The 21,954-nt window shown below is 37.8% G+C and overlaps 3 protein-coding genes across 3 annotated transcripts; all 3 read left to right on the top strand.

The window, feature by feature from the left end:
- Positions 1 to 867: 867 nt before the first annotated feature.
- LOC131929549 (heparan sulfate glucosamine 3-O-sulfotransferase 1-like) lies at positions 868 to 5,559 on the top strand. Its single transcript, XM_059285815.1, has 3 exons — positions 868 to 2,214; positions 2,877 to 3,020; positions 4,985 to 5,559. The coding sequence occupies exons 1-3, from the start codon at positions 1,679 to 1,681 to the stop codon at positions 5,460 to 5,462; spliced, it is 1,158 nt and encodes a 385-aa protein (XP_059141798.1). The 5' UTR covers positions 868 to 1,678; the 3' UTR covers positions 5,463 to 5,559.
- Positions 5,560 to 7,832: 2,273 nt separating this feature from the next.
- On the top strand, positions 7,833 to 9,163 carry LOC131929541 (uncharacterized). The gene is made up of 2 exons (XM_059285795.1): positions 7,833 to 7,838; positions 8,000 to 9,163. The coding sequence occupies exons 1-2, from the start codon at positions 7,833 to 7,835 to the stop codon at positions 9,161 to 9,163; spliced, it is 1,170 nt and encodes a 389-aa protein (XP_059141778.1).
- Positions 9,164 to 9,837: 674 nt separating this feature from the next.
- On the top strand, positions 9,838 to 17,516 carry LOC131929550 (uncharacterized). Its single transcript, XM_059285816.1, has 7 exons — positions 9,838 to 9,979; positions 13,874 to 14,049; positions 14,897 to 14,963; positions 15,226 to 15,290; positions 15,434 to 15,655; positions 16,299 to 16,499; positions 16,874 to 17,516. The coding sequence occupies exons 1-7, from the start codon at positions 9,952 to 9,954 to the stop codon at positions 17,135 to 17,137; spliced, it is 1,023 nt and encodes a 340-aa protein (XP_059141799.1). The 5' UTR covers positions 9,838 to 9,951; the 3' UTR covers positions 17,138 to 17,516.
- Positions 17,517 to 21,954: the final 4,438 nt, after the last annotated feature.

Here is a 21,954-nt window from a genome sequence, read left to right as displayed (position 1 = left end):
TTCAAGTGCTACCGAAGCAAAAAAAATCTTTATTAAGAAAGAATTTTTAAAAAGAGACCGAACTATGCCTATAGAGTATAGATGTATTGACCAGTTTTGAAATTAAGTTTTAGCAGTAATTTATCTGCCCAAGTCCGCAAAAAGCCCTATATGTTTTCTTCCCATAAAGTTTTAGGATCCCGTATAAGCCCCCACCCCAACCTAACGGGTTAGTAACGAAAATCTTTTGTTACAAGTTTAAGACTTGTGATCGTAAAATTGCTTTATGACACCGTGCTTGTTATGGATTTATCGAGTGCTTAATTTATGTGAGTGGCGATGAGCCAGTCTGTCGGATATCTGCGTCGTCGCATGGTAGAGTTAACTTTATCCCTGCATTCTTAAGTGCGTCGTCGCATAGTAGAGTTAACTTTATCCCTGGATTCTTGAGTGCGTCGTCACATGGTAGAGTCAACTTTTTTAATCCCTGGAATCTTGAGTGCGTCGTCGCTTACTTGAGTTAACTTTATCCCTGCATTCTTGAGTGGGTCGTCGCATACTAGAGTTAACTTTATCCCTGGATTCTTGAGTGCGTCGTCGCATGACAGAGTTAACTTTATCCCTGGATTCTTGAGTGCGTCGTCGCATGGTAGAGTTAACTTTATCCCTGGATTCTTGAGTGCGTCGTCGCATAGTAGAGTTCTTTATCCCTAGATTCTTGAGTGCGTCGTCGCATAGTAGAGTTAACTTTATCCCTGGATTCTTGAGTGCGTCGTCGCATAGTAAACTTTATCCCTGGATTCTTGAGTGCGTCGTCGCATAGTAAACTTTATCCCTGGATTCTTGAGTGCATGATCTAATGGTCAGTCGAAAGTCGGCGTTTGGCCAATAACTGGATTCACACTTTGGTTTCGGAGAATTTATCGCTACACAATTTGATACAGCTAGTTGATGTCTACATTCAATATATTTGATTGATGATTGTACGAGGATTTTGATTTATGGGTTTTAAAGAATTATTTGGTTTTGAATGTATTTTAAAGATTTGAATTCGATGACATTTTAGGCCTAATGTATCTAACATTCATCATCTTTTCCCCTCAGTGCCTAGGACATAATGGGCCGTCACTGAAAGTTATTTCCTTCTTTGACAGTTCATCAAGAAAAGATTGACTCTTGTCAGTTTTTTAATGGCTGTGCGTCTTTGTGTCTCTATATTATAGGCATTCCGTATTTCCTTTTTCTAGCGATTTCCAGTTTAGCACCGTTCCGGTGATCGCATCTTGCTTCATTCTTACAACATAGACCATTCCAGCCCCATCTTTTTCGATCATTTCTGAAACAGATCGCAGTTTAATTTCTCTAAGTAACCTATCGTATGAAATGGTGTTGGAATAGTGGATGCCTTTTATCCGTCGAAAGCACTGAGTTTGGAAGGAATCCAGTATCTCATATTATTCATGCATAAACCAGTGAGCAGTTGATAATTTTGATTAATAGCTCGTCAAATTTAATGGGAAAAAATGTGCCTTACTTTTAAATTATTTAATTTCAATTTAACCTTATTTAGCTCTTTACTCTATAAAAAGAAGACTGTTTTTATTCATAGAGAAATATATTTTATTGGCTGTGTGAGTTTAGATGAGAGATTACAACATTCGTCTTTCAGTCTCCACGACAATCCTCTTTTAGCACTGACATGACGCTTTTACCATGGTTACGCAATCGTGTGTCCAGGAACATTTCCATGCTAAAAAAGCTTATCTTGTTATTGCTGGCAGCATTTCTATTTGGCATTGCTTCTAAAGCGCAAGTCTACACACACCGTTATTTAGACAATGACCAGCTTCACGTGGACGTCCGAGCTACGGAAACACCGAGACAAGATGTGCCAATGTTCAAAATGGATGACACCCTGGCATGGGGTGAAATGGCACCGACGGTTGGGTTAACTCAAAAACCAAATTCGCTGAATCGCAGAGAAGATCCGAAACAAAAAAACAATATTTCCCAGTTATACTTTTTTACCCCGCCTCCCGGCGAGCTCCCGACCAGACGATTCCCCCAGTGTGTGATCATTGGTTTCGGCAAATGTGGGACCCGCGCGCTCTTGATGTTCTTGAGCCTGCACCCTAACATCGCTGCGCAGATGAAAGAAATGCATTTCTACACCGTGGACAACCTGTTTGAACGAGGCTACGAGTGGTATCGTAATGAAATGCCTGTATCTTACAGGTCAGCTAATACAGTAGATTTTCTTTGCATACGTCAGCTAAAATAGCACATTTTCTTAAACATTCATAGTTTACTTATAAACATAATAATCAAAGCCTTATAAATCCGTATTAAAAAGCGGAGCTGGGGGGTCGTGATTGCAATCAAATTGAGGTTTGAGTATTTACGTATAAGCTAAACAAGTATAGCTTAGGGGCTCCGCTTTTTTAAAATCCCCCAATTATTTTTTTTAAACTGCGAAAGGCATTTTCCCCCAAATGTATTTGTTAACATTTATTTTTAAATTTTTCTTCTTTTTGTTTCCCGAATCACGCTGGAGGCTGGGTTCTCTTTTCATTACAGTTACAAGCTTTTTTTGGGAACTGACAAACAATATCTAGACATATAAAGAACACCCATATTGAAAACAGATAAGGCCCTATAAAATCAAAACCCTGGGTCTTATGGTTTCAAACCAGCATGTACCTAAGCTACTATTAATAAACGTCCATCATTTGCCCTTTTACTTTAAAGAAGTGTAACCATCTTTGGTCATCACAGATAGTCATTTTTATCTTTACTATAACTATAAAAAGAGACATGTTTGCTTACGTGAATTAAATATAGCCTAAAGTTAACGCATTCATTAAAATTAAGTTAATTACCTTACATTTGATTAACAGCAACCAGATTACCATAGAGAAGTCACCTGACTACGTGTTGTCTACAAAGGCGTTGAATGAAATCCACAACCACTTTTCGAACATCAAGCTCATAGTCCTTGTGAGAAACCCTGTAGATCGCCTGGTGTCTGACTACCTTCAGAGGTTTGTGGATGTTTACTTTAAATATGGTACCCCTGTGAGAACCCTTGTTGATGGCTGACTACCTACAGAGGTTTTTGAATGTTTACTTTAAATATGGTACCCCTGTGAGAACCTTGTTGATCGTGTAATGGCTGACTAACTGCAGAGTTTTGTGAATGTTTACTTTGGTACCCCATGTGACAGAGGCGTAGCGACCCTTCCCGGCGCCCGGGGACAAACTTTCGATCTGCACCCTCCCCCTCAAGCTTTCGATTTGCACCCCCCTCTCAAGCTTTCAATTTATTTTTCCAACCCATTTTGGCGCCCCCTAATTTCGGCGCCCGGGGACATATGTCCCCCCCCCGACCCTCCCCCATCGCTACGCCTCTGCTATGGGAGAATCCTTGTTGATCTTGTAATGGCTGACTGCAGAGGTTTGTGAATGCTTACTTTAAATATGGTACCCCTGTGAGAACCCTTGTTGATCGTGTAATGGCTGACTACATGCAGAGGTTTGTGGATGTTTACCTTAAATATGATACCCCTGTGAGAACCCTTGAAACATTTCTGGCCAACTCACTTCATAGGTTTGTGAATATATACATTGAATATGGTACTCTTGTGAGGATCCTTGTTAATTATTTGGATTTCGACTACTTACAGAGGTTTGTGAATGATTCTATTACAAAATTAAATAAGGCGATAACTTTAGAGCCCTCGTTGGAGTTTTGGTGTCCGACTTCATGGGGGTCCACAAAAAATATTTCTCCGATTTCAGTAGTGCGTAGGATAATAGTGTAAGTACGACTCTATCCCAGACAACAGACAGTATGGTCCAGCGTTAGAGAACACGACTCACGAGTGTTGCCCACACTGTCCCTTCGGTTCCCAAACTCGAGTGCGTCCGTTTGGTGTTCTACCCAGCTCTTTTTGATACCATTTTCTATTTGGGGAGAAGTGTAATATCAGTTTTACTTTAGGGGCTTGCCAATATATAATGCAGTGTTTCTTCCAGACTTTTTTCTCCGGGGGGAGGGGGGGGGCGGACACTAGTAAAAGTGTATGTTTACTATATAAAATCCATCTCGTTCGGGGGGGGGGGGGCGGTAGACTTTCTTTGGGGGGCGGAGGTCCCCCCCCCCCGAAGAGATGCCTGGAAGAAACTCTTATATAACTGTCACACTACAGGGGGTATAGGTCGGTTCAAACATTTGTGAAAACGTTTTATGAGTTAGAAGGGGAATGGGTTCAGTAAGTGTGACGCCCCGCTTTTGCATTTCAAAAGTAGTTTTTTCAAACTCAAGACTTAGCACTTCTTTTTACTTAAAAAAAAAGTTTTATTAAATTAAAATGATCTAATATAATTCATACTACTGATGAAATGTGGCTTAGGGGTCGTGTATAAATGACGTCACACTCGTAGGGCGGAGGGGGTCCGTAATTTTGTGACGGTGTGTGATGAGGGGGAGGGGGGGGGGGGTCAGATTGTGCGACGTCACACTTTTGCATTATTAAAAAAAACAATGTTAGAAAACGAATTTTAGACGTTATTTCGCGTTTAAGAAAACTGTTTTAATAAATTGTAATAGGAATTGATTAAAATACTCTATTTTGACAGAGTTTATACAAAATTTTGGAAAAATATCGATGTTTTAAAAAACGTTCAACTGCAATTTTGAGGGGGGGGGGGTGGGTGTAGGCTATTTGACGTCATTTTAGGGTGGGGGGGTCTGGCTTTTTGTGATGATGTGTGACGGAGGAGAGGGGGGGGGGGAGTAAAAGTCTTCAAAAAAGCGTGACGTCATTTATGGACGACCCCTTAGCTCGATAGATAATCTGAAATTAAAATGGATGGAAGAGGGGGGAGGGATTGAAATAAACTTTTTGTGACTTGTGACGATGGGGAAGGGGGTGGTGGTAAAAGCTTGACGTCATTGAATGAGTCTTTATATATTTACATTTTTGTTGTGTCTTTTTCTGTGCAGATACCGGTTAGTCAATGTAAATAAAAGACCACCCCTTACCAAGATGTACCTCAACAGAATGACTAACAGATTTGACCCCAACATTGATTCGGTGAATCACGGTGTTTACCACAAACACTTGGCTCCGTGGTTCAAAACGTTCTCACGTGACCTGCTGCTCGTGCTTGACAACGAGCGTCTGACGAAAGATCCTCTCCGGGTTATTAAAAAAGTGGAAACTTTTCTGGGATTACCCCATGTTTTAACGAAAGAAAATTTTTATCTGAACGAAACCTGGGGTTTCTACTGCTTAAGAAGATTTGAGCCGAGGGCTAGGCCGAGATGTATGACCGAATTCAAAGGCTGGAAACACCCGCCATTGCCAGAAGCAGACGAGATGATGCTGTACAGCTTTTACAAGCCTCACAATGAAGCGTTGTTCAAACTGATTGGAGAGAAATTTGATTGGGAAAAAAAGAAAGACTTTATTGAACTGTAGTACAACAACAAGCCCCACTATGAAGCGCAGTGGCGTAGCGAGGTCGGGTGTCACCCGGTGCGGCACTCAATGGTGTCACCCCCCCCCCAGAGGCATAGCGACCCTTCCCGGGGACAAACTTTCAAATTTTCGATTCGCACCCCCCCCCCCTCAAACTTTCAATTTGCACCCCCCCTCAAGTTTTTCTCTATATATTTTGCTATTTTTTGACTTGGTGTCACCCTCCTAAATGGTGTCAGCCGGTGCGGTGCGGTGCGCCCCCCGCCCCCTCCTCGCTACGCCTCTGATGAAGCGCTGTTCAAACTGATTGGAGAGAAATTTGTTTGGGGAAAAAAGAAAGACTTGATTGAACTGTAGTAAAACAACAGTGTTGTTTTACTACACTCAGGGGCGTAGCGAGGGGTGGGGGCGGGGGGTGCGGACCGCACCGGGTGACACCATTTAGGGGGGTGACACCAAGGCAAAAAATAGCAAAATATATAGAGAAAAACTCGAGGGGGGGGGGGTGCAAATCGAAAGTTTGAGGGGGGGGGGGTGCAAATCGAAAACTCGAGGGGGGGGGGTGCAAATCGAAAGTTTGAGGGGGGGGGGGTGCAAATCGAAAATTTGAAAGTTTGTCCCTGGGAAGGGTCTCTATGCCTCTGGGGGGGGGGTGACACCATTAAGTGCCGCACCGGGTGACACCCGACCTCGCTACGCCACTGACTACACTCACCAACTAGATCTATTAGATTACTAAATATATCTTTAAAATTAAATCATTTTGAAATTTATATTCAGAACATATTAATAAAAGTCTGGAGTTGATACATTACTTGACTTTAAAATCACGTTTTTTTTTTTCTCTCTCTACCTTTTGTATAAAAATGTTTCTTCGTCCTTGCTGTTATACTAAATATATAATAATAGTTTCTCTGCGTCAATGGTTTTCAAACTGAAAAGCATCCCTTCCTGCGCAAAAGCATGGTCTAGTGCCAGTGGAGTTGCGAAAAAATATAAAAGAAAAGTACAATAAAAATATAAATTAATTAATTCTTTTTTTTTAATGACGTCATGCTCATATGTGTGGAAGAATGGGGGAGGGGGGGGGATTTTTGTGATAGTGTGTGATGGGGGTGGGGTGGGGGTGTATCAGATAGTGTGATGTTCCGCGTTGGGTTTTTTAAAAAGTAATGTTAGAGAATGAATTTTAGCCATTTTTTTATGTTTTAGAAAACTGTTTTTATAAATTGTAACAGAAATTGATTAAAATACTCTATGCTGATCGAGCTAGATCAATATTTTAGAAAGAAATCAATGGGGAGAGGAGGGGATGGTAAAAATCACCAAAAGATCGTCACGTAATTTATGGAGGATGACCCCATGGCTATATTTTAACATCATAACTGTGAGGTTGTTTTTTTTCGGATTCTCAGATTAAAATGTTGGCGATGTAGACATGTCGACTATGCGATCCTCGCCATAATATCTTTGCTGATTTTAAAGGTTAGGGTTCATCCATGAATGACGTCACGCTTTTTGGGACGATTTTTACCTCCCCCCCCTACGTCACACATCGTCACAATAAGCCAGCCCCCCCCCCTAAAATGACGTCACACCTCAGCCTACACCCCCCCCTCAAAACTACAGTTGCATTTTTCTTAAAACATCGATATTTTCCCAAAATCTTGTCTGAACTCTCTCAACATAGAGTATTTTAATCAATTCCTATTACAATTTATTAAAACAGTTTTCTAAAACGCGAAATAACGGCTAAAATGTGTTTTCTAACATTGCTTTTTGTTAATGCAAAAATGTGACGTCCTACCATCTGAACTCTCCCCCCCATCCCCCTCATCACACACCGTCACAAAATTACGGACCCCCCCCCCCCCTACAAGTCTTAGGTCTTCTGACGTTACGACAGCTGATTGTTTTAAAATGACAGCAGTCAAACATTTCTTGAGCACCGAAACATCCAGGGGGGCGAAATTTGTGCTAAATTTATTCTAAAGTTGATACTTTGATTAATAATATCTCGGGAGTTTTGCGACAAGTTTGTAAATCAAATGCATATTTTACAATAAAACATGCTACAGGTGATGTTCATATAATGTTAAAGGTTCGATAAGTTGATAAGAAAATGATATGGTTTTTTAAATTTAAATAAATAAATGTAAATTAAAATATTTAATAATTAATATAATAATGTATAACATAATTTTTCATTAAATGTAGAGACAGTACAATATAATAAAATTAAAATTAGAAGTTTTACGTTGAGGAGTTAATTAACTCCCATTTATATATTAAATTTAACCAAGGGAGGCAACCTTAAAATTGTTCCCAAAAGTAAAAAAAAAATAACAAAAAATTGGTAAAACTATAAAAATGATGGTAATTGTTTGTAATTTTTGACCAGTCATTGATATTTAATTTTTTATTCAACCATATTGATCTAACTTTTTTACTTTTTAGATCTTAAATTTTCATTTGAAGCAGTAGAGTTACTACATACTTAACATCTGAAAGTTAGTTATGCTTAATCAATATTTTAGTACGTTGCCTACTTTCTTCCATTTACAAAAGCCTGCCAAACATGCTCGTCAACTGAACACTGGACCAACCGCTGTCAAACTCTCAACTTACAATCAACGCTCAGTAATCAAACACCAACTCAATCTACACTACAAAAAACAACGTCACCCACCCAGCCAGCACCAACACCAAACAGCCAACAAGCAGCACCGTTAGCCAAGCCACCTCCAACAACAAGCAGCCAACTAGAAACGCCATCCGCCCAGCCAGCACCATCACCAAGCAACCAACAAGCAGCACCGTTAGCCAATCCACCTCCAACAACAAGCAGCCAACAAGCAGCACCATTAGCCAAGCCACCTCCAACAACAAGCAGCCAACAAGCAGCACCGTTAGCCAAGCCACCTCCAGCAACAAGCAGCCAACAAGCAGCACCATTAGCCAAGCCACCTCCAACAACAAGCAGCCAACTAGAAACGCCATCCGCCCAGCCAGCACCATCACCAAGCAACCAACAAGCAGCACCGTTAGCCAATCCACCTCCAACAACAAGCAGCCAACTAGAAACGCCATCCGCCCAGCCAGCACCATCACCAAGCAACCAACAAGCAGCACCGTTAGCCAAGCCACCTCCAACAACAAGCAGCCAACTAGAAACGCCATCCGCTCAGCCAGCACCATCACCAAGCAACCAACAAGCAACGCTCAAAAACCCGATCAACCCAGCCAAGCCGCCAAGTATACCAACAACACCTAGCAAACAAACATGCGCAGCAAGGTCGGAATCAGAAAAACCATCTGCATCATCAACCCTAAAAACGAACACTCTGCTCTTGTTCTCAGATATGGACATTACTACAACCTTCAAAAGGAAGAAGGAAGATAGCCCCACAGAAGAAAATAAAATAACAAAAAGTAAAAAATTAATTCGTGACTTCAAACACTGCAGGTTCTGCTTAGAACAATGTAAATCATCCAGGGAAAGGGAAAAACACGAACGAAGTATTCACTACAGATGCTTACAGTGTGATCTTTGTGCAGACAAAGGGCACTACCCAGACATATTATCACACTTTGCAGAAAACCATCAAGAAGAAACGATGTATGACTGTAGAGATTGTAACTTATCCCTCCCACTAGAGAGCATGAGGGCACATACAAGTGTACACCATAAGAAAAAATAGGTATCTTAGACGTTTTGTAAACGCTTATGTATAATTAAATGCAATGCCATGTATTGAACTATTTTAATATTTCATGTATATAATCATGCAACCTTCTCTTACTGCCTCCCTGCGCGAAAAGGGTAGACAGTAAGAAGGCAAAAAAAAAAAAAAAAGACTCAAACAAAGAAGTAAGGTAGATCTATTCCCAGGCTAAATCAAAGAAACAAAGAAACTGACATAATTATAACAGTCAATCCGGCTTGCGTGCATTGATTGCAGAGGCGTAGCGACCCTTCCCGGCACCCGGGGACAAACTTTCGATTTGCACCCCCCCCTCAAACTTTCAATTTGGCGCCCCCCTAAGGTCGGCGCCCGGGGACATATGTCCCCCCCCCCCCCACCCCCCTCGCTACGCCTCTGAGGGATTCTGTTGCACTCAAAACTGTTTGTGAATCGCTTGATCTAATATATAAAGTTTATTATTAAAAAGCCTGGCTGCATAATCTAACTGCAATTCAAACGGCTGTATCCATGCAATGCAAAGGGAAATGGGAGGGGAGAGGGGGTGGGGGAGGAATTAAAGCAGTACGTCTGCACTGAGCTTACACAGGAAACAGAGTTTGACCCTTTTTAGGTCTAGGCCTATTTATTACTAGATCTAGATCTAGACTCTAGGCCTATTTGATGTTATCTCACACTGACACTTGACAGCATAGGCCTAGTGTGTGCCGAATTCGCTCATTGAATAATTTTTGCTATTGAGCGGTACACACAACTATTGTGCCGGTGAAAACATTGCGGACAAGATGCAAGACGATAAAGTACTGCGACAAGGTTGGGTTAATAATAAATATAAATAATAATGTTATAAATTATAGACTATTTATAATCTTCTTCTTCAATTAGTGTTGGAAGTGGAAGGGATCCCCCCTCCAACACAATTCAATTGACATTTAACTCTAGATCTAGATCTAGATCTAGACATCTAGATCTAGATCTAGAAAGCTAGTATTTCAGTCTGTCCCCAGCTAACGAGCCTCATCTGCCCGAGGGTTCGAACTCGAGATTTTTCGGTTTTCGACCCCTAAATGATAATAATAACATTAATTTATATAGACCTAGATTCTAATTAAATATGTTGTAGAATCTAAGATTAAATATAAATAATTAGAGTCTAGCTAGAGAATCTAGATCTAGAACTGGTAAAATCTTAGTTTAGCGTCGTAAATTCGGCCAAAACTAGTAATGTGGGAGAGAGTGAATTAATGAATATGTCATTAAATATGAGTATATTTTCGTATATTTTGATAAAGTATTATAGATAATTGAATAATAGATCACCATTGATGGTTAAATCAATTTAAATATCCTGAAATTAATTTTTATCAACCCTGTTCGAGATAGTAAATTTGCTATTAAAAACAGCAGCCATCTTAAGAAAATGTTATTTAGAGTAGCTTCCCTTTCATTTCTATTCGTATAAAAATGTATTTAAATATGATCGTCTTGTTGTATAGTCCATATAACAAAGCATTTTTTTTTTAAAATGTGAATTTCCTAACAAACAACTTTATTAATTCTAGAAGCATTGTGAGATGCAACTTGTATCCATGTATTAAATCACGTTTTTTTAAACTAATGTTTATTTGATCTTACTATTACTAAATAGTTGTGAGTTTTATCTTATTGTTTTAATGTTCACTTTTTTCATTTCAGTTTCAGGTTTTTCTTTTCATCAATAATAATTATTAGTAATTCTATCGTAACTTATGACATTTTTTTTTACTTCTCTTTACCTTAATTAAACCCCAACCTCCGTCATATTTTTGTCGTCAATGTCACATCAAGTCATAATGTAAAAAATTACGCTTCACTCTGCCTTATCTAAGATCTCTAACCATAATTTTGACAACATTAAATGTTTGTCATCATTTATATATACAGAGATACAAAATGTATTATCCACCAGCTTCCCTCGTAAAACATCATCTAAAACAATGAGCCAGTCCACCCCTTAAGTGCGTGTTGTCATTATGGTCGATCGCAAGTCTCCACCTGCCAGACACATGTTGGTTATCCTTTGTTGTCAAATTGTCAATATCAAGTACACAAGTGAGTGATATGGGGTTGTCCATAAATGATGTCACATATGATTTGCTACGGGAGTGAGTGAAGATTTGTGACGTCAACTCAGGCGGCTTTGCAATTTATGACGTGTCGGTCTCATGAAAGGAGGTGAACGGGGAAAAATACCTAGATGGTTAATGGAGAACCTCTATAATTCTTTGTTCAATCAAAATAACGATAAATAAGCATTAGTATACGTATACCTTGCTTAAAACGAATCATCACAAATGTTGCAAGCCTGCTAGTTTAAGGCATTCGGCAAACCGGCCGCAACACATTATCCCCGTCAAAAAGGTTTGCCACCAAATGCCTGCCGACGAATAAGCCACGTCTAATGCGGGGCGTTAGGAATACGGCCATTAGCATGGGCCGTGTTAGAGCACCAGTAGGCTATCGCGCTTTGTAAGATGACGTAAATACTTAAATTCAATTTCGCTAAACTGCGCGAAAATTTAGTAATGTTCCATCGTTTGAGGAAATTTATTTTCTTGGACTTAAACTTAAATTGAAATATCATGTTGACTGTCTGGCTCTTAATTTCCGAATATCACTTTTAATGTATCAAGATTCAGAACTATAATTTACTTTAATATAAGTGTCATCTTATCGTTTATTGTGGTTTTTATAAAGCGCAGAGCAGCTACAAAATCGGACGGCCATCCTGTTTTCACCAAGCTTCTTTTGGAGCTTAATATAGGTAGTCCAGTTCTATACGGTGTGAGCTTAATACATATTTAAAGGGCCGAAAGTATCAAGACAGCAAGCTTGCAGAAATAACTACGTACGTTTAAATGGACAAGTGATAGATGTGTTAGGGGCTGTTTAATGAACACCAACTTATGTAATCAAACTAAACGTCGCAAAAGCGTCAAAAAGGCAGTGCTTGTTTTTTTTTCTATAAAATTAGCTTAACGGTCGGCGGTACCGCTAATTGACGTCACGTGCGAGCGTTGACTCGGTGACGATGTGCTAAGTGGGGGAATGAAAAAGGTAGGATTCAAGAAATGCGACTCGGCAAGCTTTTTACATTTCTTGACCCTTCTTAATAGTTCTTTCGTCCCCACTGAGAAAATGGATCACCAATGAATGACGCGTCATACTTCTACAGCTGGTCTTTCCCCCACAACCATCCCGTTTTCACGAGAAAAAAAACCTGACCCGTCTCCAAAATCACATCGCTGAGTTCTACTCAACCTCTCCCCACCACAAATCACAATTTCTATCTGAAACAATATGTTCATATGTTTGTTCTGTAATAATGCACGCTGTCATTACTATCTTAAGAGCGACGTCATTTATGAGCGATCTAATATTGATTTGCTTACTGCAAATAAAGTGTTTAAAAGTTCGACCTCCCAACAATTTTTATGGTCTTGGATGCACACTATTAAGTCTGATAAGGTCTATTAGTCATTCATGTCAACTATATTGAAAAAAAAAGAAAAATTACTATACAGGGGGTCATCCATAAATGATGTCATGCTTTTTTTGACGATTTTTACCTCCCCCCTCTCCCCTCCGTCACACGTCGTCACAAAAAGCCAGACCCCCCCCCCCCTAAAATGACGTGACACTTCAGCCTACAACCCCCCCCCACCTCAAAATTGCAGTTGAATTGTTTTTAAACAGCTATATTTTTCCAAAATCTTGTCTGAACTCTGTCAAAATAGAGTATTTTAATCAATTGTTATTATAATGTATTAAAACAGTTTTTTAAAACGCAAAATAACGTCTAAAATTCGTTTTCTAACATTGCTTTTTTAAAATGCAAAAGTGTGACGTCGCACCATCTGAACCCCTCCCCCTCATCACACAACGTCACAAAATTACGGACCCCCCTTCCCCCTACGAGTGTGACGTCATTTATGGACGACCCCCGGCATATATTAAAACAATACAAAACAATCATATTAAACCACAAAATCAACACAAAAGACATGCGAATAGACAATTTATTGTTTTTTAAAACATGGCCGCTGCTTGTATTTACTCATTGTTGTCTCGAACGGGGTAGTTTAAAGTTTATTCCAGGATATTTATGACTGGTTTGGTCTTGGATTGTGATTTGTTATTCAATTATCTGTTATATTATGTAAAATATGACATAAATATGGCCAAATGAAAGAAATATTCATTAGTTACCTTCATCGCACATTACTAGCTACGTTGGAATTTACGACGCTAAACTAAGATTTTACCCTAGAACTTACTTACTTAGGACTTAGTGAATAGAGATTAGTAGAGAATGAGAATGATTTATAAGTCTTAAACTTAAGAGATCTAAGACTTTTTGTATTACAGAATGTCTGAGAATGTTAAACCACCTTTTAAAGCTCATCACAATTCTTCATAACAGTGGATACATGTAGATTTCGATCTAGATTAGATTCTAGGCCTATTTAAAATACTATTTTAGTATTTTTTTTTAAACTTAAAAAATGTATGGGATAGCCTACAGTCCTACAGCCAGGATGGGCTAGAAAAAGTAAATAGGCTAATAAAATTAATATTAATGAGACTTTAATCCAAAACTAGAAGTACTGATACAAAATAGCAAAACAAAACATCTTTTAACAAAAATTGCTTTATTTTAACTTTAAGGTGTGATTCAAAATTTGGAAAGCTGGGTCAACAAACTGGAATGTGGAGGCGATGTTGAGAAGCAGCACCTCTTCAAGAAACGATTCCTCGACAGGCTCAGGGTATCCCCTATAGCCACTGATACAGAGGACGCTAACAAGCAGCACTATGAAGTTCCAACAGAATTTTTTGTTTCGGTACATATGTTTGTTATCTGTTCTGATAAAAATTTGTACATGTTCAGTTATTTTTTAGGCTAAAGTTCAACCCAACAGCTAACTTATCTTAAAGCATAGACTTTAGTCTTTAGATGGTGGAGTGGAGGGGAAAGGTCAAAACATTGGTCGACCTAGTTTATTTTAGTACAGGAAGGTCATAAAAAATCAAACCCACCCACCTGTCTTGAGTATGGGTATCTATTAAATTCAAGGCAGTTTCAATGTGTAGGATTGAGAATAAAATAAATTGTAGAGAAAAATATAAAAAATGTTTAAAAACATTTTGTACTATAATGCAAATGTAGGGTGCTATTACCTAACTCCTCAAAGTAAATTCCAGGCGTTGTGTAGCTCTGTTGGCTCCAAACGTTTGTGTGTGGTGTGTCATCCTCTGTGCCATTTTCAGAAAAATGTCATAAAGCACTCAGGGGAGCCAGTTTATATACAATTGCATGTTCTTTCTAAAAGTATTTTCCATGTCAATTTGCTATTACCATTATAGTGTCACATTAAAAAAAAATTCTGCAGGACACATGCAACATATTATCCAAGTACTTCATGTGTTCTTTTGTTTAGTAACCTTAGTTGTCAATTAATCTGCCTTCTAAATTCATTTATATTTTTTTTATTATCTGCTTAATTTTTTATGTATTTATTTTACATGTTTTTGTCTTCTATAAGTGATAATTTAAAGTATTATACGTCTAAAATTAATTAGTTTTTCTATTTTAAGTAAATTGTAAATAACTCCATAATTTGGAAGTATTTCTATATTTTCTCTTTGGTATACTGTATCATATACAGATATTTAATTGTATTGTTTTAGGTCTTGGGAAAAAGACTGAAATACAGTGGTTGCATTTGGCCCAAGGAAGTAACTAAACTTGATGAAGGTAAATAGTAATGGAAATATATGCACAAAACACCAATTATTGTGATACTTGCTAAAATCCAAGTGAAAAATGCAATTTTGTTCTTGTATTTTTTATTTAACATCCATTTCTGTGGCTTTTCGCCTCATGGAGGGGTTTGGCCTTGTTCACCACTTTTTTCACTCAGACTTTGCTGTCTTTTTCTTCCCTCTCTGGACTCTCCATCATCTTTCTGGTGATAAACACTGACATCATTTGATCCATCCATCCTTACTTTTTGTAGCTGAAGATGCCACGCTAGCGCTTTACTGTGAAAGAGCTAAAGTTGAAGATGGCCAAACTGTTATGGTAAATAAAATATTCTTTTTAAATTGTTCACTATTTCACTATTACTAAGTTTTATTATTTTAATATCAAAGTTACTTAAAAGTTGTAAATTTTGCTTACTTTACAAAAAATTTAATAATTTTGATTAATCTCTTTCTGTGCAGGACTTGGGTTGTGGCTGGGGATCCCTTACACTTTACATCTTAGAAAAATTCCCCAAGTGCCAAGTCACCTCCGTTTCAAACTCCAAGACACAGAAAGTTTTGATTGAGGAGAGGGCTGAAAAAATGGGTGCATCAGACAGGCTGAAAGTGATCACAGCAGACGCCAATGTTTACACCACAAGCGACACTTTTGATAGAATTCTTTCCATAGAGATGTTTGAGGTAAGGAATATTCAATTTTTTCTCCAAACTTCTTTTTGGAGGATTATATACCAAATTTGTTTTTAATCTATATCAAAGGCATATGCTTAAGCTTACTATTAAAAGTTTAAAATTAGGCCAAATGTTTTTCAGAATTATTTTATGCACATCCATCCCGCCACCCCCAAATAAACAGTTATAAAGCTGTATGGTATGATGTTTGGTAAGACATGAGTATTTCTAATATCGCATTGATCCAAATAAAATGCAAGTGTGATAAGTTGGTACCTGCCTTTTGAATATGCTAGCTGCTCTCCCCTGATCCCAAAAAAACCAAGCTGTAACTCTGATTTTTTAAAATTAATTCAACTTTTTTGCTGTTTCAAGAAAATGCATCACTATTTTAGAGGAAAAATCATACCTTTGTTTACAAAAATCCCCACATTTCAGAATAATTGTATGAAATAAACTTAATTAAAAAATTCATACCTATAAACTATAACATTTATAACATGAAAATGAAACATTTAAAAATATAATTATTTTGTCTTAGTTTGTCAAAGAATTAAATTAGGTACATCCAATAAATAATTTAAGGTATGAGAAAAAAATAAAGGGAAATCTAAATAAAATATATAATTTTTTGCTCCTATTTTATTTCCAGCATATGAAGAATTATGAATCCCTGTTTCATCGTGTCTCTACGTGGCTGAAGCCCAATGGGCTATTGTTTCTGCAAATATTTTGTCACAAACACCACCCCTATGCCTTTGATGTTAAGCCAGGCTCTGACACAGAATGGATGGCTAAAAATTTCTTCACTGGTGGAACTATGCCATCCAGTGATTTGTTTTTGTTCTTTCAGGTAATTAACATAATTAATTTTTCTTTTTCTGTGAAAGAATAAAATTAGCAGTGATGGACAAATTATTTTTTCAAATCAAATAATTAATATTCTAGAACACCTAAAGGCACTGGTTTCCGAACTGGTTGGTGTGGGTTAGATAATGTTCTTCAGAATGGTACACCAAAAATGTAGCAATGTTTGTGAGATAAGATAATCCTATCATCAAATCTTTTATCTTTTTTGTTGATTCATCAATCATCAGAAATGTTATATCAAAATGTTAATATTTTATTTTTAACAGCCAGTGTGAAAAAAGGTTTCTGTGTCTACCATAGTTACTATTGTAAAATATACTCTTCTTATTATTATTCTATTTTAAAATCACCTCTTAGGATGATCTCAGTCTTGTGGACTCCTGGGTTATCAATGGCAGCAACTACTCCAAAACTCTAGAAGCCTGGCTGGAGAAAATGGATGCATGCAAGGAACAAGTAGCTGAAATATTTGACAAAGCTTACGGTGACGGAGCTAAGCAGCAAATCTTTAACTGGAGGCTGTTTTTTATCTTTTGCTCTGAGGTGTTTGGGTACAAAGGGGGGAATGAATGGCATATTTCACACCAGCTGTTCAAGAAAAAATTGCTGAGCGCTTTGTGAATGTGTGTCTGTCTTGGCATTATTGAAAAATAAAATTTAAAATTCACACATGTTTTTTGCAATGTATGTGTGTGTGTGTGTGTGTTAGTTTTAAAGACCCAATTAATGACAGATTGATTCGATTGTGAAAATATAACAGCTATCTATATTTTCTTACTGTGAAATTCTGTGATATGTTCTTGATTTAACATGTAACACTATTTGGCATTAAATGTTTTTTAACTATTTCTATAATTATACAGCTATATTCTTTAAACACATTTATATTGAGTAATAGGCCTGACCATTGTTTATGATTTTAAAAATGTTGTTTATGTGATAGTCAATATTTATAAACTATTGTTAATTGTTGATATAAATAATACCAATAATTTTTCTATTTTCACGCTTAATAAAATCTTTTGTATTTTTAACATGGGTACCAAAATGTGTGGGCTTGTGGTCAAATCTTGTAACTCAATATTTTCTCATTTCTGTTGCATCAATTTTATTTTAACTTTCTTGATAAATTCATTTTCAGTGCCAATGCAAGAAATCTAATTTTCATTCCAATAAGATTGTAAATCAATCATTTTAATTAATTTCTTTCTTCTTCTTCTTCTTCATTCTAAATTTTATTGCTGGAAGGGACTCCCTCCAAAACAATTGATAATTACGTGTCAGCTTGTTATGTGCCATATAGGCTATTGACTCCACTTTCAGACTGCTTTTCTTTTTGGATTTGCTTCCATAGCCTTTGTCCAAGACAGCAGTTGTTGACAATAAGTAGTGACAGTCGATCAGGTGAATTATTTTCAGATAGTTTCACGCTTGAGATTCTCATGCTGATAAGGGGCACATAACTGTCGTTTAGAGTTACTGGTCGTGTAATGAAGCTAAATCATGCATACAACCCTGTTTATATTGACCACCACGCTCACATGAGACCTCTGCAGTGCCGGATCCAGGTTATTTACCGCTCTAGGCAAAACTTATTAAAAGCGCCACCCCCCCCCTGCAATTTGTTTTGTGCCCCCGTATTATCAGAGGCGTAGCGACCCTTCCCGGTACCCGGGGACAAACTTTCGATTAGCACCCTTCCTCAAACTTTCGATTTGCACCCCTCCCCCTCAAACTTTCAATTTGTTTTTCCAACCCATTTTGGCGCCCTAGGCGACCGCCTAGTTCGCCTTATAGGTAGCGCCGGCCCTGGACCTCTGTTATTTAAAAACAAGTATATAAATGTTACATTCATAATAATCTCACTATACAATTACCACTCTACATAGTCTAGTCATTTACACCCTTTTCAGAAAAAAAATGTATTCTCTCTCATTTACTGTATTGTTTTCTGTTAGTGGTATTTCGCGTGTCTGCCTTCTTTGCAGGATTGTTTCGTGTTCGGTTAGATCTTGGAATAAATCTTAGTTTTATATTACCCTATCAAAATATAGACATCATTCATAGTAGTTTCTTCCCGTCCGTATACCTAGCTCTGGATGAAGTGATTATGAGCACGACTGCCGTACCGATATCTCTGACAGGGCCGTCTGCTCGGGGCAGGGAGATAACTGGTGGTTTATGTGGTACAAGCAGACGACGGGATGTAAACATTGTTTGGTTATAAAGCGCGTTGGGTGGTATTTATAGCTGACTACCATCATAAATTGATAAAGTTGTGTACAGAAGAAGGGGTGCCTGGATAACGTTAAAACTCCATAACGACTTTATAGCATGGCCGGAGATGGATTTTGGATGGTTTATTAACACGTTATCGATGAAAAGTAAAGATACCATTTCGGACCTCACGGCTAATTGGGCAGATGAAGTAGAGTGCATCTTTTTCAGTGACCTCGGCATATGGAGGGATATTGTGGTCAGTATCACGTCCAACCGCTTTTAATTTCCCTAAACTGCCAGTGTGCAAAGGGTGTATTTTGTGCGCGCTTTGTTTTAGTAGTGTTATGGTTCTAGAAGGATGAACGTATTTTACAACTTACAAGATGACTGCGCGGCAGGTACTTGATAACTGCGTGGACGCGCTACAGCAGAGCTTTAATAGGTCTGTTAGTGTCGATAATAGCAAACCACTTAGTTAAAATGTCCCCGCATTATCAAAACGTACCCAGACCTATATATATCTTTTTAACGCTCGCTCACCTGTCGTTTTTAACAGATTATTTCAACAGTTGTATCAAGACATGGTTCTAAAGGCTTGAAAACGGTGAAGGACCCCTCCCCTCGCCCCCCCCCCCCCCCCCCACACACGCACACACCCTCTTCCCCTTCCCATCTACTCAATAGATGAAATTAAACGAATTCTGTGGGCATGTTCAAAATGAATGGGTTATCTCGTCACAGTAGAATGCCGACAGACATCTAGTCACAGTAGCATGTAGACAGACATCTCGACACAGAAGCCGACAGACATCTCGTCACAGTAGAATGCCGACAGACCTCTCGTCACAGTAGTCCATCTCGGCCCAAGGTAAACTCGCCAGCAACAGGTAAAAGATACTTGATCAGGTGACAAGGTCAAGTGGGCCACCCGTGGCTAACCACAGACAGCGGCCAGACAAAGAAAACGGGCAAAACCGAGGTGGTAACACGTGACTCCCGTATACATATACTCCAGTATTAGGAATTCATTTTTTTTTAAATGAAAGATACATTTTATAATGAGTTGTATGTGTATGTGAATTTTGGAGTGTGTTTGATCAAAAAGTAATGTATCACAACGTTTTAAAATAAATAAACCGGGAGCGATCTCCCCTAAACTTTCTCGAATATTTTTATATAAAAAAACAGAGGATGGGAACTCGGGATTTAGACATGAATTTTAATCCATTTTAAATAGGCCTACTTAAACTTTTTAGAATAGAATAAAATCTCGTGGAAAAAATAATTGCACACCAGTGAACGCCAAATAAAATGTGCATAATAGTGTGGAATATTATTAGTACTTTTAAAATTTACATTAGTTTTTTGAGAAATCGGAAGTAGCGGAAATTACTACTTCCAGTCAACGGAAATTATTCAAAATTTGACAGAAGGTGGTAGAGAATTAGATCTTTTACTTACATGTGAAATTTCATTTATCTATCTGAAATAGTACTCAAATTATAGGCTTTTGAAAAATTCAAAGTAAAAAAGTACCACTTCCGGTTATCGGAAATCGCTCAAAAGTTGATACGGATCTACGATTTTGATAAAAACCTTATATATGAAATTTCCTCAACCTAGCTATAACGGTACTCAAGTTATCGTGTTTACAGACACACACACAAGACTTTCTCTATACTTCGTATATACGAGAAAGTAAAAATGTACACAATATTCTACTCAACTAGTGTGTTGTATAGTCTTTGCTTGTTAAATCGAATTCCATTTTGATTTATTTAAACGGTACAATTGCTTGTTTACTTCATAGTGACATTTATTCATGTTCACAGGAAGAATATGATTCACATGCTGTGGAGGTGGGGGATTAATATACTACCATTTACAAAGATACAAAAGCTATATTTTAGAGTATAAACCAAGGGTTGAATTCAGTTCGTTTACTCTTGTCGTTCTGTTCATGTATGTTAATGGTTTTTTTTTTATTCAGTTAAAAAAAATGTTTAGTGGTTAGACAATAGCTCCGTGCTAACCGTTGTTTTGTGATAAGTTATTGTTTTTTTTTTACATTGTTTTGTCGAAACATAACATACAATTAACGCCATGTTTTTAATTCAATTTTCAGCAACGAGAACTGTACCATCACGGTGCCATCACCATAAGAAACAAACCGTACCATAACCATAAGAAACAAACCGTACCATCACCATAAGAAACAAACCGTACCATCACCATAAGAAACAAATCGTACCATCACCATAAGAAACAAACTGTACCATCACCATGAGAAAAAAATTGTACCATCTCCATAAGAAACAAACCGTACCATCATCATAAGAAACAAAATGTACCATTACCATAATAAACAAAACGTACCATCATCATAAGAAACAAACCGAACCATCACCACGAATGGTTAATTATTATTTCCGCTCTACCTTAAGAGGGGGTTAACTAAAATCAAGCAGACAGCACCCAGAAAACGTGCTATACTGTACAGCTCAGGAAATTTATCTCAGCCTCCTACAAACAACGCCCGTGGTGTTGAATTAAGCACTAGTTAAGTATTCTTTTATCAGCGCATGCTTGCGTCCCTTGGATGAAATGTTCGTTACCAGCAAGCGATTGCCTCCCTTCCTAGCATCTAATTCTAGATCTGTTTGGAGGTAAAATTAATAAATACGAATTATCTTTTTAAATTATCTTTAAATATATCTTATAATTAAGGCCATAAAATAATATGAAAGGAAATAAAACGAAAACTAGTCACGAAATAATCTAAGAATATAACAATATTTACCTAATTGTTTAATTAATTGGCGCAATTTAGATTACATAACTCACATTCGTAACCTATGGCGAAGCTAAGAAGAGAATAATGGTGTCCACCCCTAACAACCCAGCCCCCCCCCCCCCTCTCCCTGGGCGGGACGCTTTTTCTTCTATTTATATACAAACAGCTGCTAATTAGAGAGTTCGCCGTCTAGATGTAGAATCTAGGTTATGTAAATAGTTCTGAAAAATAAAAAAGCCGACTGAAATATTTAGCTAAGCCTCAGTCTTCAGTGGTTTAAGGAAGAAAAAAAAATCAACCCCAGAATATTTTACACTCGATAATCATATACTGCATACGGTGAGGTCAATTCTGGGTGTTCATTCGATGTAAAGCTAGACAAACTATTTTAATCCCAGCATAAATTCGTCCAGGTTTAGAGAGG

This window comes from Physella acuta, unplaced genomic scaffold (genome assembly GCF_028476545.2).
Source record: "Physella acuta isolate Inbredline_101_S28 unplaced genomic scaffold, ASM2847654v3 ptg001647l, whole genome shotgun sequence".
NCBI classification, from domain to species: domain Eukaryota; kingdom Metazoa; phylum Mollusca; class Gastropoda; family Physidae; genus Physella; species Physella acuta.
Note: the sequence above shows the minus strand (reverse complement) of the source record. Positions and strands in the feature narration are given on the sequence as shown.

What these genes read in the sequence shown, in the direction of transcription:
- LOC131929549 (XM_059285815.1), top strand. Translation starts at nt 1,679, where the DNA reads ATGACGCTTTTACCATGGTTACGCAATCGTGTGTCCAGGAACATTTCC. An exon ending in GAAATGCCTGTATCTTACAG is followed by an intron (nt 2,215 to 2,876) that starts GTCAGCTAATAC and finishes TTTGATTAACAG; the next exon opens with CAACCAGATTACCATAGAGA. An exon ending in GTGTCTGACTACCTTCAGAG is followed by an intron (nt 3,021 to 4,984) that starts GTTTGTGGATGT and finishes TTTTCTGTGCAG; the next exon opens with ATACCGGTTAGTCAATGTAA.
- LOC131929550 (XM_059285816.1), top strand. Translation starts at nt 9,952, where the DNA reads ATGCAAGACGATAAAGTACTGCGACAAG. An exon ending in CGATAAAGTACTGCGACAAG is followed by an intron (nt 9,980 to 13,873) that starts GTTGGGTTAATA and finishes TTTAACTTTAAG; the next exon opens with GTGTGATTCAAAATTTGGAA. An exon ending in AGTAACTAAACTTGATGAAG is followed by an intron (nt 14,964 to 15,225) that starts GTAAATAGTAAT and finishes TACTTTTTGTAG; the next exon opens with CTGAAGATGCCACGCTAGCG.